We start from the raw sequence: 17,625 nt of genomic DNA, 5'->3' as shown, positions 1-17,625 counted from the left end.
TCGTCGTACGACGGAATCAAAAAATTTTGATTTCGTCGGACGCCGCATCCGATTTTATCTGTCAAACTAAATGTGTGGTGTTTTGTAGGAACAATCTCAACTTAATTTTTCATAATCGTTATATTATTAAAATCATCCAAATAATCGCAATATTATACGAAAAAGCGTTTGACAGCACGTGCGATAAAATCGCATGCGATGGAGCACAGACACGGGCCTAAGTCTTAAAAACCTGAACAAAAAAAATCAAAAGATCATTGAATTCTAGGACCTGGATCCAACTATTTTATGCCTCGTAAAAAAATAAGGAATGACTGGAACGGATTGCAACTCGTTATACAAGCGGTCTCTGTATTAGTATTTTCTTACTCATTATCACATTAATATAATTGAATTGCGGAATGCAAATTGCGTATCGGATTACAAATCGAGGAAAAAATATTCTGTTTGGCAAACTTCCGTTGCCATAACCCAAACGATGCTATAAAAAGCACAGAAAGCTCGGAAAAGCTTTAATGCGCCACTGATGATTCGTCCGGTTTTCTCAATTCGCGAATCGAATGAACGTTAATCCAAAGTGTAGAAATGTTGTAATAATGTTTCATAATAATAAATAAAAAAAAAATTAAAAAAGCATTCGGTTGCTGTATTGATTGCTTTTACCTATCTTCTGCTTCTCTTTGCCTTCAAGGGTTATTGCCGTTTATTTCTAATCAAGTTCGCTATGTTGCAAATGCATCATAGTGTTGGTAGAGCGGGATACATGCATGGTGGGATTGAAAGCTATATTTAACTGATCGTTAAATATAAAGTATTTTAAAAAAAAATGATTCAACTCATTGTAACAAGGTAAAAAAGCCCAAAAAAATAAACAATACACAAGAAATACATCAAAAACAATTTTAAACTAGCTGCCAATTAATAATAAAAATTTTCAACCGCTTGCAAGTGTTTGTGAGCGCACAGTGTGAGCATAAAGCATAAAGCGTTTGCACCATAGCGTAAACCAAAACCGAGCCACATACGAAAAGAGCATCATTTCTCAGTCATCCCTCGTAGCGTGCGGACGTGTACGGGATTGTTTTACTCGCGCTGTGTATACGTGCAAGCGCGCGCGCGTGTGTGTGTGTGTGTGTTAGCGTGTTTTTCAGTGCGCGAGGGAAACAGTGGTGTGCCTTTGTGTGGTGCAACGAGCAGTCTTGCCGCTGGAAGCAACCTGTTCGCAAGCTTTTTCTTACTGACCGCGCCCCCGTCCCAGTAGATTGTACGTTATTTTGTTTGTAGCAAATCCGCTCGGATGTAAAAAGTTGCGTCTGCCACGAACCACCAAACGGCCGGACAACAGTGCCAACAGTGTGAAGCCGAAGCCCCACAAATTTGTTTTCGGTCGTGATTGCAGCTGAAATCCGTGCCTTTTTGAGGGTGGGAACCGGTTTCTGTTGGCGTGCTTTGAACGTGCGATAGAAGTACGATGGCAACATAGACCTGGCGACGTAGAACTGGCTGCTAGAAGTTTACCATACGTTCAGAACTTCGAGATCAACACTCGCCGTTTTGCATCACAACACAACACGTTCATCTCCGTTGCACCGTTCAACCCGCTGCATCGATCAGCTCTAGTGTTCATAGCCGAGTGCCAAGCTAAACAGTCACGTCCGGTGGCGATGGACATACCGACGTCCAGCCGCCATGGTGTTGGCCAGTATGGCCGACATGTAGTCATTCTTCTCGCGTGCCTTCAATTGCTGCCGACGGTCTGGACAGTGGGCCGGTCATCATCCGTTACGCTCGAGGCGCGTATGCGAGACGATCCCGACCTGTCCGAGGTTTGTATATAGCTGTAAAGGAACCTACCGAGGTCTCGTTCGAGGGCTCAAAAATTCTGAGCGACTTCAAGCGACGAACCTTTGCGGATAGATTTAAATCTTCTGAAATTTGATGTTTGTACCTGTTAGTAGTTAGTTTGCAAGAAAAGTAATCTTTCAAGCCGATCCGATTGTCACAACCCCTTGAGTCTCTATCCCCTAGAGTAAAAGAATAAAAAAAACAATCTCTTGAGAGGAAAATTTATTTGACGCACGAAGCGCTCGTGCCGGATTTGGACAAGAATTATTTAAATGGAACAGCTACTGCTATTCTAGCAAAACCACTCGAGGCTAGATCGATAACGACAGGCGTTTTATTCAACAAAACAGTTTACGCTTTATTGCATTTGGTTTTTACCCTCCTGAGCACACTTCACCTCCTTTTTCGGTACAAACACAGTATCCACTGGTGTGCGCGTTTTAAATTCAACACACTTCCCCATCCGTAAACGCGGAGTTCTTCATTTTCTTTCTCGCACTATCTCGTCTGTCTCGCTCTCGCACACACTCTTCTTCGTTTTAATAGACAGTACAGAAATAGACTAAAATCAATGCAAATCATCTCGCCTCACCGACCGGGTGACTCACTCACATACACTTCCTTCCACCCAGCGTCAGGTCGTACGAATGTCCTGCCGATGAGTCAACGCAGGCGGGTGGCAGGAGGAATAAATTTTGCGCGCGTCCCCGTTTGCCGATGTACGCACGCGATTGCAACGAGCACTCCGGCCGGGATTGGGGTGTAATTGCAAGGGAAGGAGGAAATAGTTTGATCCTGGACATGCCACAATCACCACCACCACTATCGGTCGGTTTAAATTGCTTTCCTGCTCCTTCTGTTTCAAACAGCACGCGGCTCTGAATGAAATGCGAGAGTCAGCAGCAGCAACAGCACCAACACCACCACTGCCATGCAGCATTATCCTTCCCATCCTAGTTCCCACTCCAATAAGCACCCACCCCTAGCACGAACGAGGAGGGAAAGTTATTTTGCAACAACAGCGACGGCAAAAGCAAGCACAAAAAACCAACACCCCATCGGTTTTGTGTTTCATTAGATAGCCAGAGCCGTAGCGAGCAGTTGGCGCCAACCCATGGGCCAGGATTTATTGGGTTTTGGGTAGTGTGATAGAGAGAGAAAGAGAGCGCAAGAAATAGTTTTCTCTCGTTCAATGTTTTTTTGTTAGCTTCCCTGCCATTTCTAGCCTCCATTTTCGACCTTCCCTTCTCCACCAGCGGACCGTACAGTACATCCCTGAATGCTCACGGTCTAGCTTACGGTCTACGTGCTACGTGGTTCCAGATTTTCCATCACTCACCTCCAGAAGTGTCCCATCGGTTGACGTTAGCGACTGTTGAAAATGAACGTTGGCGCCAGAATGTCCTCCTTACGCACACTTACGCATGGACCAGGCTGGTGCTTTGTCCTAGGAGTGTGAGTGTCTGTGCTCCAAAAAACAGAAGAAGCACAGACGTTTGGATTTTGGGAAGCTATCGAACGCTTTCTGAGCAGTGATGTTACAGGCACACACACAAGCAAGGGGGATTAATGTCAAATCATATAGTATGTATGGGGGACCTAGTTTATAGTTTGTGACTTCCCAGTTGCGCTAGCAGACATTGGAAAGAGATGACATACTGACGTAGTTAGGCATTGTGTTGGACCAATTCTTGTTCGTCTATAAATTTCAATTTATAGACGGTACTAAACCAAGGGAATGGTTCAGCAATGTGATACGCACAAATGTAGGTTAGACAGAATAAGTATCACACAGACAGGAACTATTCTGATTTCTCTATAGATGGGACATTACGAAAATCTAACGAATGTTTTCAACATTTCAGTTCTACTCGCTAATCGAACGCGATGAAATCGCCATGTCCAGGCTGGTTCACCATCCACTGACAATATTTGCCCCCACGAACCAAGCCTTCCAGCGTTACCTCAACAACAAAACGCACCTCAACTACCACATGTGTAAGCGCGATATCTTCTGAACGGTGATTCAGATCCTTCGCTTCTAATCGCTTCCGCTTAACCAGCCTTTCTGTCTTGCCTTTGTTTTCCCTGCTACTCGTTATCCTAGCGTCCACTCCGCTCCGGCTATCGCAGCTGGGAGATACGGTGCGTTCGCTCAACGACGACGGTACGCCGCTGTACATCACGCGCCGCCGGCCGTTGAGCGGCATGCAGGAGGACCTGTACGTGAACAGTGCGAAAATTGTCCGGGAGCGGTCGAACATGGAGTTTAAAAACACCCGCGGCTACACCCAGGTAGGGGGTGGCTTTACACCCACTGTTTGCGCTGATGTCATCCCTGATGGACCGGATGAAATTACAAACGTTTCGTTTGCTTTCTCTGTGACAGATACTGCACATTATAGACGATGTGCTGACTCCGATAACGACTGTGTTCAACAAAACGCTCGATACGCCCAATCCTGATGCATGGGGATTCCTGCAGAGCGTAGAAGCGATCAACATTGAGCCGCACCGGGTCAGGTAAGTCGTACGTCGGGGACGGTTAGGAAGCGCCAGGAGGGTGATTTTCATTACTCGTAACCTTTACATGCTCTGCACAACCAACAGGTCCTTTCGGAAGAAGATACTGAACCTGAAGCGCGACCAGGTGTTCAAGAAGTCGGGCATCTCCACCTTCTTCATACCGGTCGAGACAGGCTTCAAGGTAAGGGGTGGGAAGGGGGTTGCAGTTCCACTCGGAAAACTGATTCTCATGGACGTGCGCATCCATCAACATATCGATTTCTTCTCATATTACAGGTGCCGCCCAATCCCACCCTGAGCATGATTGACAAGCGGGTCATCGATGGGCATGTCATACCGAACAAAGCCATCTTCACAACGCCGGCCCCGTACGGGAAGCCGCTGGAGACGCTCCAGTTTGAGGACGATCTGAGGGTGACAATTACCTTCTTCCGGCACGAAACTGGCAAGAATACGCATCGAGGTAATTATTCTCTCCCGACCCCAACCTCCAGACGTCGTTCGGTTAGCTGACCTTAATTTCCCTTCTCTTTGGTCATCGTTCCATCGCTCGCAGTGTTTGTCGTATCGAACACAATGTACTCCAACTCGCGGCTAACACCGGGTGCGGTCATAGCGGAAATCGTGAAACCGAACATTCCGGTCGCGAACGGTGTGGTACATCTGATTCACCGCCCGCTCGTGATCGTCGATATGCACGGGATGCAGATGCTTACGGTATGGTTAACAGCCCGTAGAACTAGATACGGTAACTAACGCGAAATATGCCCACAGGACAACAGCCACACGCTATGGTCGAAGTTTAGGGACCTGATCGAAGACTACGCACCGGAATTTCTGAACGTCCTGCGGGGCATGAGCCAGATGACGCTGTTCGTGCCGCAGGATGAAGCTGTCGCCCAGATGATGCAAACCAACTTTATGAGGTAACGTTAGCCCTCGTAGATCTATTGCGGGAACTTGTATAGTGTTATGCTTAACCCTCTTTTTTCATCAGCAACCGCAAGAAGCTGCTCGAGGTACTAATGATGCACGTTGTGCCAGATGCCATAACGATCGACAAGATAAAGCGTAATAACCAGAACCATGTGAGTGAAGAGACAATTGTCAGCATTCTTGGTACACTTTAACACTTACGCTTTCTGTCTACCAGATTTACCAAATCCCAACGATGAACAGTCGCCGCTTCCTTTACTTTAACCTGAACGAGAACCGCACTACGCACGACAAAAGCGTCACCGTCGAGGGTGGTGGCGTCAATGCCTCCCTGGTGCTCGGGGACATCGCCACTAAGGATGGCTACATCCACATCATCGACCGTATGCTGGGCGTTTCGTACATGACCGTCCAGGAAAAGCTGGAAACCGATCCGATGCTCAAGTAAGTAGCAGATGATGCATGCCAATGACAATGTCGCCAACAGGATTAATCCTCCAAAAAACACATCCGCAGTCTTACGTACCACTTTGGCAAGCTGAATCACTTCAACGATCAGCTCAACATGACCAACAAGCGGTTCACGTACTTCGTGCCAAGAGACAAGGCCTGGATCCAGTGGTTCATTGAACATCCCGCCGCGAACCTCGACGATTTTGTACGGAACCGCGAGCAGGTCCGTGAGCGTTACCAGCACCTTGGATGATTCCTTCACGCTAATAATGATCTTTTTGTTGTGCTCTCTACGTGCGTTTACAGTCTCGGATGGTGCTGGAGCATCATCTCATCGTAGCCGATCGGGTGTTCAGTATGGGTGATCTACGCAACATGTCGCATGATTCGCTCATCCTACCGACCGTCGGGTTGGAGAGCTTGCAGATTCGCGTAAAGGAGGAAGACAACAGTAAGTTGGGGCTTGGGAAGCCGCCTTCTCTGGCGCATCACGTAATTCACGTCTGCATTCTTTCTGCTCGCAGGGTACTTCATCCAGTGGAAGGAGACGGGCCGCTGGACGACAGTGTTCCGTGCCGATGTGGAATGCACCAACGGGCTGATCCACGTCATCGATGTACCGTTCGTGCACGAGTACGATATGATCACCAGCGGCGGCCATCGCCTGTACAGTATTGAGCCGCTGACACTACTGCTGGTGACGGTGCTGACCGCGCTCGGGGCGGTCTAGAGCCGGAACGAAAGGCAAACAGGGAAACATTGTTTCGTTTCCAGGACACACCCGACCAATCGTGACGTCTCGAGCCGTGCGCTGTGCAGCACACCGTGAGCGAGGAAAATTGGATTGTGTGGAGTATGCTTTTCATTTCGTTCCAACCGGTTCGACGGAGATGCGGCGCGAACGAACCGTCATTTTGTTGCCAAATACTTGAGTTCGAATTTGAAACTCTACTAGCATCATAGTATCGAAATTGTATTCGTTTTAGATGTCCCATTCTACGCGATTGTTTGTTGAATCTATTTCTCCCTCTCTATCTCCGTCTTTCACGTAGTTGTAAGGCAAATAAGTTGCGATCCAAGAATCTCGTATTTAGTGTGACACAGTCCTTTTAAAACAGGCAATTTATCGAATAGGCAGGTGTTTTTAATTTCATAATTACTTCAGCGTTACGATATTAGTCGGTACAATTCAGCGACCCGTTAAGAGTGGCTTGTAATGTGTTTTTGCGTAGTCTTACTGTATAGTGTTACTGTTCCTTTCTTTGTTTGATTGCTACCCAAAGCAAAAGCAGCAAAATGTGATTAGTTTTCGTAGAATCTGGTTTGCCTAGTGCCTTGTTTCGTCCGCTTTTCATTCACGCTCTATCTATCCGTACCTTTTCCAGTGTGTTCGTGTGCCTTAATATACAAAGTTAATATACAACCCGACGATGGGCCGGGGAAAATGAGAAACCTGGTACCATGTTCCGATATTTGCCGTACTACCGAATTGCCTAGTAAAATGCCTTCCGCAAACAGACAGAAATACAAGATGAAATCTAAATCCGAGAATACCAAACACTACCAACCGAGGTGTATTGTTGAAACGAAGTAAGATAGCGAACAAAAACGGAAACAAACATTTAAAAGAGTGTGCGTGTGTGTGTGTGTGTGTTTCGTGTGCAGCTGTTTAAACGTATTTACAAACGTATTGATCCGTGTAAGTTGCAAAGAAGCCCAGATTAGTTTTGGTCTATGATAAATCGCAAAAAGATATTTAAATCATAGTCATCTTTTGATACTGCAAATAACACTCTTGCTTCTACTACTACTACCAATATTACTACTACTATTACTACTACTACCACTACTATTCATAATTGAATTAACTACTTCCTTCCCTGTTCTACTAGGCTAACGATTATGATGATGCTAGGAGCGTAAGTGCGTATTGCCAAATTAAGCGCATAGTATGTAAGGTGGTAACAAACAGGAAACCGATTTAGTTTTTAGTTTTCTTCACGGGGAGACGCCCCTCAATTTTCCTTCTTCCCGATAGCGTGCTTTCAAACTGAGCCTCAATATTCGCCTTATTAGGAGTGGCTGTCGGTAGTGATTGAATATGTTTGGCAAAGTTGGGCAGAACAGGGCGGTGCGAAACAATATAGCAAGACATTGCTATTTAAAATAGCCTTTCCCGTTTCAACGTTGTGTTTGTTTGGCCCCTTATTATTAAAACTAGCTCGTGTCAATATTCTAGCACGTAATGAAACAACTACAGAGAAGGGAAAGAAGAAGAAAACAACCGAACCGATAATGTAAGAGTTTAACAGACACACACCTTGGATGAATTGAGCAGACTAAATATAAGAACCGGTGCAATACAGAACCGATGACAGACGGAAACCTGCTTTATTACTTTCTAGATCGCATTCATTAAGCTGCCGATGAGGTCGTGTTGCCACTCGCTGGCGCTGCGGGTTTTTACACTCGCACATAATACACACCCGCTAATGATCAATTAGGGAAATCAAACAACGGGCTCATTTTTAAGCAGTGCCCTCTGGCAGCGTTATCCACGCGCTTCCGACGCGATTGCCAAACCAAGCGATGCCGGGTCCGGCGACCCGAAACACGGATACCCAATTAGGCGGGCTGGGCAGGCGACATATTAAATTAGGCCACGTCAGCGTGCGGAGGGTTCTCTCGTGCGGTCGCAAATTACTGATTACTTCCTGTCCCTTGCATGATGACACTCTAGCGCAGATATTGGTGTTAATTGGATTTACTTTCGGGGTACTCGGTTTGCCCCCCCCCCTCCCCCCAGCGCAGTCTGTGATGTGTGAGTATGTGTGTTTGTGTGTTTCTGTGTCAATTTAGTTGACTTAATTTACTTAGTCAAAAGAAAGGAACCACAGCTCGTATATCATCCGTACCAGAATCCGTGCGGGCGTTCTATAATCTCTGCTCGCCGTACCTAAACGTCTTAGCCGTGACGCAGTTGTTACGGCGCAAAAAAAAAAATACAAAATCCTAACGTTGCCTCGCTTCGTAATACGCACGTGCGTGCCTACTGTTCCCCTGTCCGCTAAGAGAACCGAAGGTGGGAAAAGGTCGCCGGAAAGAAGAAACAAAATAGAAGAGCGTCCGCCAACTCGGAAGGGAAACAAATGGTTTCCGAAAATCAATACACCCCATGTGCGGTGTACCAGGCGTCAATGAGAGCGAGTGTGTGTGGTAAGTTTGGGAAGCATGGTTATTGATCTGATTCTGGCAAGTTGCGCTGTTGCTTAAAACCCAAACCCCCGTGCTGGGCAACGACTTTTGCTGCAACGCAAATGCCAGCACGCTGCATTTCTTCTGCTCCAAAATCTTGTCGAAATGCCGCATTAAATCGTTCACTTCCAGGCATGGCAGGCCCATTGGGCGCGAGATGAGAAAGTGAAATTGCTTCGATCTCAAACCCGACCCGGCTGGGCGCATGATCTCGCGCTCTTCCCGTTGCTTCTACTGCTGCTGCTCCTTGTCGTTATCGTATCCTGTTCCATTGCCACTGAGGCAACACTGTTTTGAATCCCGAATCGATTCGGAGATTTTGTTCTGTATTGTTCTGGTCGCTTCTCTGGAAATGGAGCGAAAGAGAGAAAGAGAGAGAGAAAGGGTGATTGGACATCTCGCACTGCTCGCGTATTAATAGCGTGCTTAGTTGTATGTATGTGTGTGTCTGTATAAGACGTTGCTTTGTTTGTTGCAGATGGTTTACGAAGCCCGACGCCATCACTGCGCATGTGTGCACGCTCCGGTGCAGATAAGATGGAGGAGCATCGTGCGGGTTTGCCCCAAACCGATGGCCATATTTGGTTGAGAGCAGAACGCGCTTCCGACGCGATTGCTGTGCCGAACGGATGTTGCCCGGAGAGCAAACGGGAGAAAATGAGTGTGAGAGGGAGAGCGCAGATCTGCAGATCGATGAGGTGGTAGCCGCCATGCTCGTACCGTTCACTGCGACTACTCGTTGTCGGATGGTCGCGCGCTCGAGTCGCGGGCCACGCGGTTTCTTCCCCAAGCGAACCCGCCACCGCCATCGCAATCAACCAAACCACCAACCACACCCAATCAAATGACCTCTGCCGCCTGGCCCGTTCCCCTGCCGTGGGGTAGAACGCGTTCCCCGCGCAGCCACCAGCAGTTCAGCATCTCAGCGGCGTTTACGTGGGTAAACGATACGATTGCAGCTAATTGCAGCTGGCCTGGGCAGCAGCGTGCTGGGCAATGCGACCCCCTCCGTCCACAGGCAATTGTGTGCAAAGGTGTGTGTGATTCGTTGTACGTTGGGGGTTTTCTTAAACTGCGATCACGACGTTGGCACGCTTCCCGGAACGATCCAAATCGACTTTCAATAATACATCCACCGTAAATGAGATTGCCGACCGAGCGCGGTCCGTTTGCTTCCCTTCTGCCGGACGGGTGCGTACGTAATACCCAACCCCCTCCCTCCCCCCCACACCATCCTCCTCACCCCTTCGTCTTTAGTGATGCGCACAAGGCACCGCCCTTTTCCCGCTCGCTCCACGATTCGTCGCTGACGTAATTCCCCGCAGCATCCACTGCCCGCCATCCTGCCCGCCCGCGCAACGTGTCGAAAGTTTTCTCGCTTTTCCGCACGCACACGCAGCCACAACCGCTTCTGCTGCTGCTGCCAGTCCTGCACGCCTGATAAGCGTTCGACGAGTCGATGGCTTTAACTGATCGGTTATCGGTATCGATTGCTTTCCAATTCGATTGATTTCCACCACTCCCACTCCCCGCCTGGTGCTGCAGCAGCGAAGCGGCGCCCTGTTCGATCGAGCAGAGCGGCAGCAGCCGTGCAGAGCGAAAAGCACTCGCAGCAAACGACGCGCGCGACCCGGCCCGGGTTCATCGGCTGTCGGAGCGAACAAGTCGCTCGACGTTCGCCGGCTACCGGGAGCGCATGGTGCCGGGCAGGCTAGCCGCCGTCAGCAAGCTGCGGCAGACGGCCGTGGGAAGGAGTGCGCAGGCGCGCTCTGGCGGTGGGTCCGACTCTGGTTTTGGTGCAGGTCAAAATTCGGCTCCACCACCAGGGTAGCATGCTTACGGGCGAGCGGACGGTTGACGCGGTTTGCACGGATGCGGATTTTCGCCGAGCACTGTGAGAAGGCGCGAGAGTGAGACGGGGCTCAGTGGGGCGTTTCCATTCCGTCCAGTGGTCAGCAACTGTTTCAGCGCGAAACGAGCCGGGGTTTGATCAAATAATGCGTTACGGCAAAAAGTTGGAACTGGTGTGACTGTGAAAATCGGGCTAAGCATTGCACAGTGAAAGAAGACCGGGATGAAAATCATTTCATATTTTTAGATTTCAATACCGGGAATGTTTTTGCTTTGAAGCAGTGACTTTTATGTTAGGAAAAACCAAAAATCCAAAAGTCAAGATACACGTTTCGCGACCTTAGGAGTTACATTATATTTTGTAATTATCAGTTTGTAAGAAGTATTATTATTTCAAAATTAATGATTTCTTCTAATAGTATACTTTTGCAAGGAATATCAAAGAACAAAATGTGTTCAAACAGCAGGCTTTTGAATTAATTATTACAAGACGGTAAAGATGCATTTTAGCAAATGCTTAAGAATAAGATTATAAGTATATAGTATAAATCGCAGCTAAGATGGTTACATTATTTTGAAGCTTTTTCATAGATGCAAATATTAAAACAATAAGATATACGTAGGAAATATCGAAGATTTTTGAAGAATGTTTGCGTTTTAATTGTGAATACTTCGTTCAACTTAATAGTAATATGACTTTGATTTTATTTGTGGTTTGATTTCGTTTATGATTTTGTTTGACACTAATTTTAGAAAATTATTAGGTTTTGGAAGATCTTGCAACATGTGAATAACTATATAAATTCACTCTGTTATGATTTTTTCAAAGTGGATGATACTTTCGATTTCTGTCGTAATGTAAGACAGCTAATTTACAATATCAGCACAAGGAAACTGTTACAATACCGTTAAACTAGCGAAAAATATAGAAAATAGAAAATATTAAGATCCACTAACAACATATTTTTAGCACGGTGTTCGTATGGGCTGCTTTCACTGTGCATTGTTATCCGCCCGCATTCCGCAGTAGCTTCTCAAAAGCATTCACTTCATTAATTCGAATTGCTCTTAAAACAGGAGAAGCTTGGTGTGAAGTGTTTGGCTGCTACATTACTTAAGCAAGCATTTTCTACGATATTTACTCAGCCGTTCTGGAACGGAGAGGAAAACTCTTTATCTCTAATGTCCATCAGCATTAGAATAACCAGCCGAGCTGCTTACCAACCACTGTACCACACGCAATCTCGTTTCTGCGCATGGGCCCCACGATGGTTCCGAGGGACTGCCAACCAAGTATTGGAAGAGCAAAACACGATAGAGCGAGAAGGGCCATTCCTCGCAGCTTAGACTTTTGTGGTGCGCGCGCACCCCTCCAAATACTGGTCGGCGGAGGTGCTCTCCACTAAAACGTCTCAGCCGGTTTCTGGTCTCTAGCTGTTTCTTGTCGGCCGGTTGCTGCCAACTGTTTTAGACAGCATCGGCCAGAAATGAAAAAAAAACACTACTGCTTGAACCGGTTGTTACGATGGCGGCTGCACTATTAGACGAACGGTAGCGTTGGTTGGTATGGGGGAGGTAACGATGTGTGGCATCGTTGGTAGAAAACCGGTACGAATAGTTGCGGCACGTCTAGCTCCAACTAACCCTGTGCTCCTGTTGGCTGTGTAGAATCGGTTTTCTAAGCAACATGGATTAGAAAAACTATACCCCCCAATCGATCGCGTGTGGAGCAGCTGCGGGATATTATGGTGATGGTTTATGGAACTGTCGTTAGATGCTGCCTATAATTATAACTATAAATATTTATTTGTGTAAGCTAAAACTAATCTCCCACATTTGAAGTGCTCTCTTTCTCTCTCCTTTTGCTCTCTTCTAATCAATGTGATAGTTGATCTAAGCTCGCATAGTGGAACTGTGTATCGCGCCTTAGCTCTGTCCCTTACCGCACAGCATCCTAACACATTCTCTCAAAAGAGATGAACTAAACAGTCACGGCGATATCAACGACCAACGCAGCCAGCCAACGTCGTTGGTCGCAGCGACGCTTCGCATGCCTTCATGCATTAGATACGTTACGTTAGGATAGCCTCTCCACAGCGCTGCGCTCCTAGCCGAGCGAGCACATGGTCAGGTTTCTAATGCCACTTTGCTGAACCAAGATTGTGTACGTGCAGTGAACCCTTGTTTCTTCACAAGCGTCATCCGCGATGCTCTCGCTCCCCATTTGGTTTGCTGTTGTTTGGCTTCGCTACCATCGGGCCCCGGGTTGGCGGGTTTACTGCTCCTTCGAGCACGATCACGGTTCCAGCCCGCCGGGCCGGATTATTGCTTTCGCGAAACTGGGGAGGGGTGTGCTGTTGCTGTGTCTGTGCGCACGGTTTTAGCTAGAAATTTCCCCAACAAGTGCGATGGACACTGTACTCGCTCGAACAGGAGCGCAGCACCGCCGGTGGCCCAGAGGAGGATACGTTTCGGCGGCTCTCCCCTGCCACGACGCGCTCGACTGACACGCGGCCCAACGACCTCCGGTGGGGGCGAACGCAAGCTCCAACGCTACCTGCCCCGTCGCATGCGGCCCGGACATGCGTGGACTCGTTGAAGATCATCTGGTGCCCATTAGCGGGTCCGGTGAAGGTTGCGTGATACAGCGCCACACCACGCCCTGGTGGCGGGTGCACTGGCGAGAGCGGGAAGGCAGTTCGCATTAGCGCAACACGATTGCTGTCTCGCTCCCGCCAGCTCGAGCGTGTGGATACGGAGCGCGGAGAGTGTTGCAACCGCCAGGTTTGTTATTGTTTTCATGTTTCTGTTTTCGTACGACTTTCAATTTCCATTTCTAAAATAAATGAAAAACTAACAGAAAGCTTCTACTACATTCGGCAACAAGAGATAATGGATGCATTAATGTGTTTTGCACCCTTGTTCGTAGAAACGGCGTTACACCCTTGTGTGGCATAAAATGAAATATTCGATAGCGTTCTGTTGAAAAGCTAGTTTATGCAATCTAATCTACAGCCCGAAGCTTCACGCCTTCGTCTGTTGGTAGCGCTTCGAGGCCATTCGAAACGTCACCCATCGTCTCCGTGGAGGATTGCGCGCCCTTTGCCACACGAACCAGGGAACCTACCACGGTTCCTGCGCTTTTGGTAGCATTTGCGTCAAACCAGACGTATTTGCAGCGTCGCTTTTCTCGCTCGCAAAACCGTTGTGATGAGACGCGAGTGCGTTTCCTCGAAGGGGTGTGTGCGTTTTTGAATGCGTTTTGTTTGTGGCCCAAAGATTCTGCTTGTTTTTTCCCTCTACCCGGGTGCACGTTGATTATGGAAATTTATGCTTTATTTTACTAGCGAGAATCGCTTGAAAAGAACATATTTTCGTTTAATTTTTTCATCACGGCGAATTGGCTGTCGCGACATGCGCCCGCAACGCTTATTTTCGCTGCTTGGATGTGTCGAGCGGACGCAATCTCAACTGTCACGTGTCCGCGGGCTCGCCGTTGTTCATGGGAACGTTTTCGTGCGCACCGCAACGCGCCCTGCTCGAGCTGCTGGGCTCCCGGTTGCTGGTGCGTCTAGGATAAACTTGTTCAGCAGCCGAAACGGTGCGGCGACAACTGACAGCTACGGATTTTCCTTTGTTCTCCGGCTGTCAACCGCGTCGCACACATCCCGCCGGTAGCCGGTATCGTTGGCAATGCGACAGGAAATACGACACTTGAAATCGACTGCTTTGTGTGCTGCAGTGAGGATGGCGTTTGCTACGACTCTGAACGATAACAGATTGCACCAGACGGAAGAGGAATGCTGTTCAGTGCTCGCCAATCTTTGTCTGCATTAAAAAAATCAATTTCGAGAGCTACAATCTCTGTGGCGAGCGCTTCGCAGCTTTCGGTACATCGCTACACCACGGCTTATAAACGCCAGGCGGTTGCGCCGCCCAGGAGACAACCCAACCCAGGTGACAACTGTTCTACATTTTTAGCTTAAACTCCTCGTGAACAGCTCGATTTAACCCATTGCCTCATATGAACTCTTGAAAACATGGGTGTGTGAGTGAACAACGATGTGTTGAAGCGTTGAAGTTTATGTCAGAACTTCGGTAGAAGCCGGACAAACAAGAAGCTTGCAGTTTCGTCCTTGGTGTTCAACAGCCAAAACACTGAGTAAAAAGAAATAAACGATCTATCCAGGAGCATCAGAATAGCGGAGAAACGCTGGGAAAATAACAAAACAACGTGAAAAAGTGTTTTATAATAAACTTGTTGTTTAATATGGATTGAAAAGTACGCATGTTTTGTTTTGGGCCGGTAGCTTGTGCACAACGTGATGACAATTCTCAAAATGGCACCAGAAAAAATGCTTCACACTGACGTTTCAACTGTTATAATAAGCTTAAACTCTGCAATATCGCTTGCTCTTTAAGCCAATTTTAAGCCTGCTCTTTAAGCTTCCAGCAACTCGAAAAACGCTAACAATCTGCTCGAAAATGTCACTTGGGAAGTGACATTTTCGAGCAGATTGTTAGCGTTTTTCGAGTTCCTACAAGCTTAAAGAGCAGGCTTAAAACTGGCTTAAAGAGCAAGCGATGTTGCAGAGTTTAAGCTTATTATAACAGTTGAAACGTCAGAGTGAAGCGTTTTTTTTTTCTGGTGTCATTTTGAGAATTGTCATCACGTTGTGCACAAGCTACTAGCCCAAAACAAAACATGCGTACTCTTAATCCGTATCAAACAAAAAGTTTATTATAAAACACACTTCACGTTGTTTTGTTATTTTCCCTGCGTTTCTCCACTATTCTGATACTCCTGGATACATCGTTTATTTCTTGTTACTCAGTGTTTTGGTTGTTGAACACCGAGGACCGAAGTTCTGACATAAACATGTTTTCAAGCGTTTATATGAGACAATGGGTTAAATCGAGCTGTTCACAAGGAGTTTAAGCTAAAAATGTAGAACAGTTCCCAGGTGACAACTGTTCTACATTTTTAGCTTAAACTCCTCGTGAACAGCTCGATTTAACCCATTGCCTCATATAAACGCTTGAAAACATAGATGTGTGAGTGAACAACGATGTGTTGAAGCGTTGAAGTTAATGTCAGAACTTCGGTAGAAGCCGGACAAACAAGAAGCTTGCCGTTTTGTCCTCAGTGTACAACAACCAAAACCTTGAGTAAGAATAAATAAACGATCTATCTAGGAGTATCAGAATAGCGGTGAAACGCATGGACCAAGAAAACAATATGAAAAGTGTTTTATAATAAACTTTTTGTTTGATATGGATTGAAGAGTACGAATTTTTTGTTTTGGGTCGGTAGCTTGTGCACAACGTGATGACAATTCTCAAAATGGCACCAGAAAAAACGCTTCACTCTGACGTTTCAACTGTTATAATAAGCTTAAACTCTGCAATATCGCTTGCTCTTTAAGCCAGTTTTAAGCCTGCTCTTTAAGCTTGTAGGAACTCGAAAAAGGCTAACAATCTGCTCGAAAATGTCACTTGGGTTGCTTCACTTCCACCAATGAAGAAAATTTCACGATTCAAACTGACCGTTTCGATGCTGTACATTCTCTTTACCGGTTTGTCGCTGTCTTTAGGAGGCACCTATTTCTGAATAAAGCTATTCGGCGTATTGCGCTTATTCCTAACAACATAAATCAATGCGTATTACAAGCAAGCTAGCACAACACGAACGTAAACAGATAGAATATTTCCCGCATTCAGAGTTCCTGTTGCCAACGGTACGTTTGAAGGCAACAACCGTTCGGATCCGGTCGCCAAGCTGCTGCTGGTTTGCCCTCTGGTGCGAGTGAGCGCGAGCAGAGTGCTCTTGGCTGTCCTGCGCCCCTGTCACAGGATAAAACTCTGTCGAACGAGTCCGGCCCGGTTTCCATCCAGACGTAGCGAACTCGGCTCGCGAACCTCGAGATGTCGAACCACGACCGACGACGGCCCTTGACTTTTCGACGCCGTTGGTTCGCGGAAGAGGCCCCCGGAGAGAGGGCGCGCGCAGTATCTTCGCTCCTGGTGGCGAGCGACGGGTAAAAAAACATATTGCATGCGCAGCGATCGGCACCGGCATGTGGTAAGTTCTATCGGAGGCCGCCTGCTTGCTCGCTCTTCTCGCTCGTAGCGGTACAAACGGCGCACGGTCAGTGCGGAAAGCGACAGCTTCGGCCGAACGTCCGCTCCTGGTACGAACCGGGGCCCACTATTTGCAATCGTGATGTGGTAGACCTGCGCGCGTTTTTTCTCTCTCCTTCGTGCGAGCTGCATCTTCCCGTACGAAATGGCCGTTGCGAAGCAGCGTCGGCCGTGGTGGAAGGTTGGTTTTTACGGTTTCCCACTTGGAATGGCCTCAGTTGCTCAGCATTGTTATAACATTTTATTTTACGAGTAGTGTCCGCAGTAATTTCGGAGACAGTTTCTTATTCTAGTTTGTTACGATTCATCCGCCTGCACTGGTCGCTTTCATCTTCCCCGTCCGTTGGAAAGCGAGCTGCCAATATTGCTTTTCTCGATTTGCAATGTGTTAGGATTGCAGCAAATATTATAGGACGCCCCTGGAGCTGATGCCATTGATTGAGCAACTATTTAACCCCTCCACAGGGCAAACAATTGTTACTATTTTTATTTCTGTTATCGAAATAAAATAATAAAAGAAGAAACATGAACATGCATTTTATTAGCTAAAATTGTCAAAATATAAATTAAAAAACGTAGGTAACATAACTTGATTACCCTTTGATGTATGAGGTTGTC

At 47.2% G+C, this 17,625-nt stretch overlaps 1 protein-coding gene across 3 annotated transcripts; it reads left to right on the top strand.

Moving 5' to 3' along the window:
- The first annotated feature begins 1,026 nt into the window (after positions 1 to 1,026).
- Positions 1,027 to 16,155, top strand: LOC121589671 (fasciclin-1). 3 transcript variants are annotated; one of them, XM_041908772.1, is made up of 14 exons: positions 1,027 to 1,826; positions 3,711 to 3,843; positions 3,953 to 4,140; positions 4,235 to 4,368; positions 4,456 to 4,552; positions 4,648 to 4,834; positions 4,928 to 5,088; positions 5,146 to 5,297; positions 5,369 to 5,459; positions 5,525 to 5,751; positions 5,824 to 5,983; positions 6,067 to 6,211; positions 6,285 to 10,049; positions 15,875 to 16,155. In XM_041908772.1, the coding sequence occupies exons 1-13, from the start codon at positions 1,665 to 1,667 to the stop codon at positions 6,488 to 6,490; spliced, it is 2,043 nt and encodes a 680-aa protein (XP_041764706.1). In that variant the 5' UTR covers positions 1,027 to 1,664; the 3' UTR covers positions 6,491 to 10,049; positions 15,875 to 16,155. The 3 variants fall into 3 exon arrangements, with proteins under 3 accessions (XP_041764706.1, XP_041764697.1, XP_041764689.1); XM_041908763.1 differs by having other exon boundaries at positions 15,855 to 16,155; XM_041908755.1 differs by having other exon boundaries at positions 6,285 to 14,823; positions 15,831 to 16,155.
- Positions 16,156 to 17,625: the final 1,470 nt, after the last annotated feature.

This window comes from Anopheles merus, chromosome X (assembly GCF_017562075.2).
Source record: "Anopheles merus strain MAF chromosome X, AmerM5.1, whole genome shotgun sequence".
Lineage (NCBI taxonomy): Eukaryota > Metazoa > Arthropoda > Insecta > Diptera > Culicidae > Anopheles > Anopheles merus.
The sequence above is the reverse complement of the archived record's forward strand: the minus strand, read 5'-3'. Positions and strand labels throughout refer to the sequence as shown.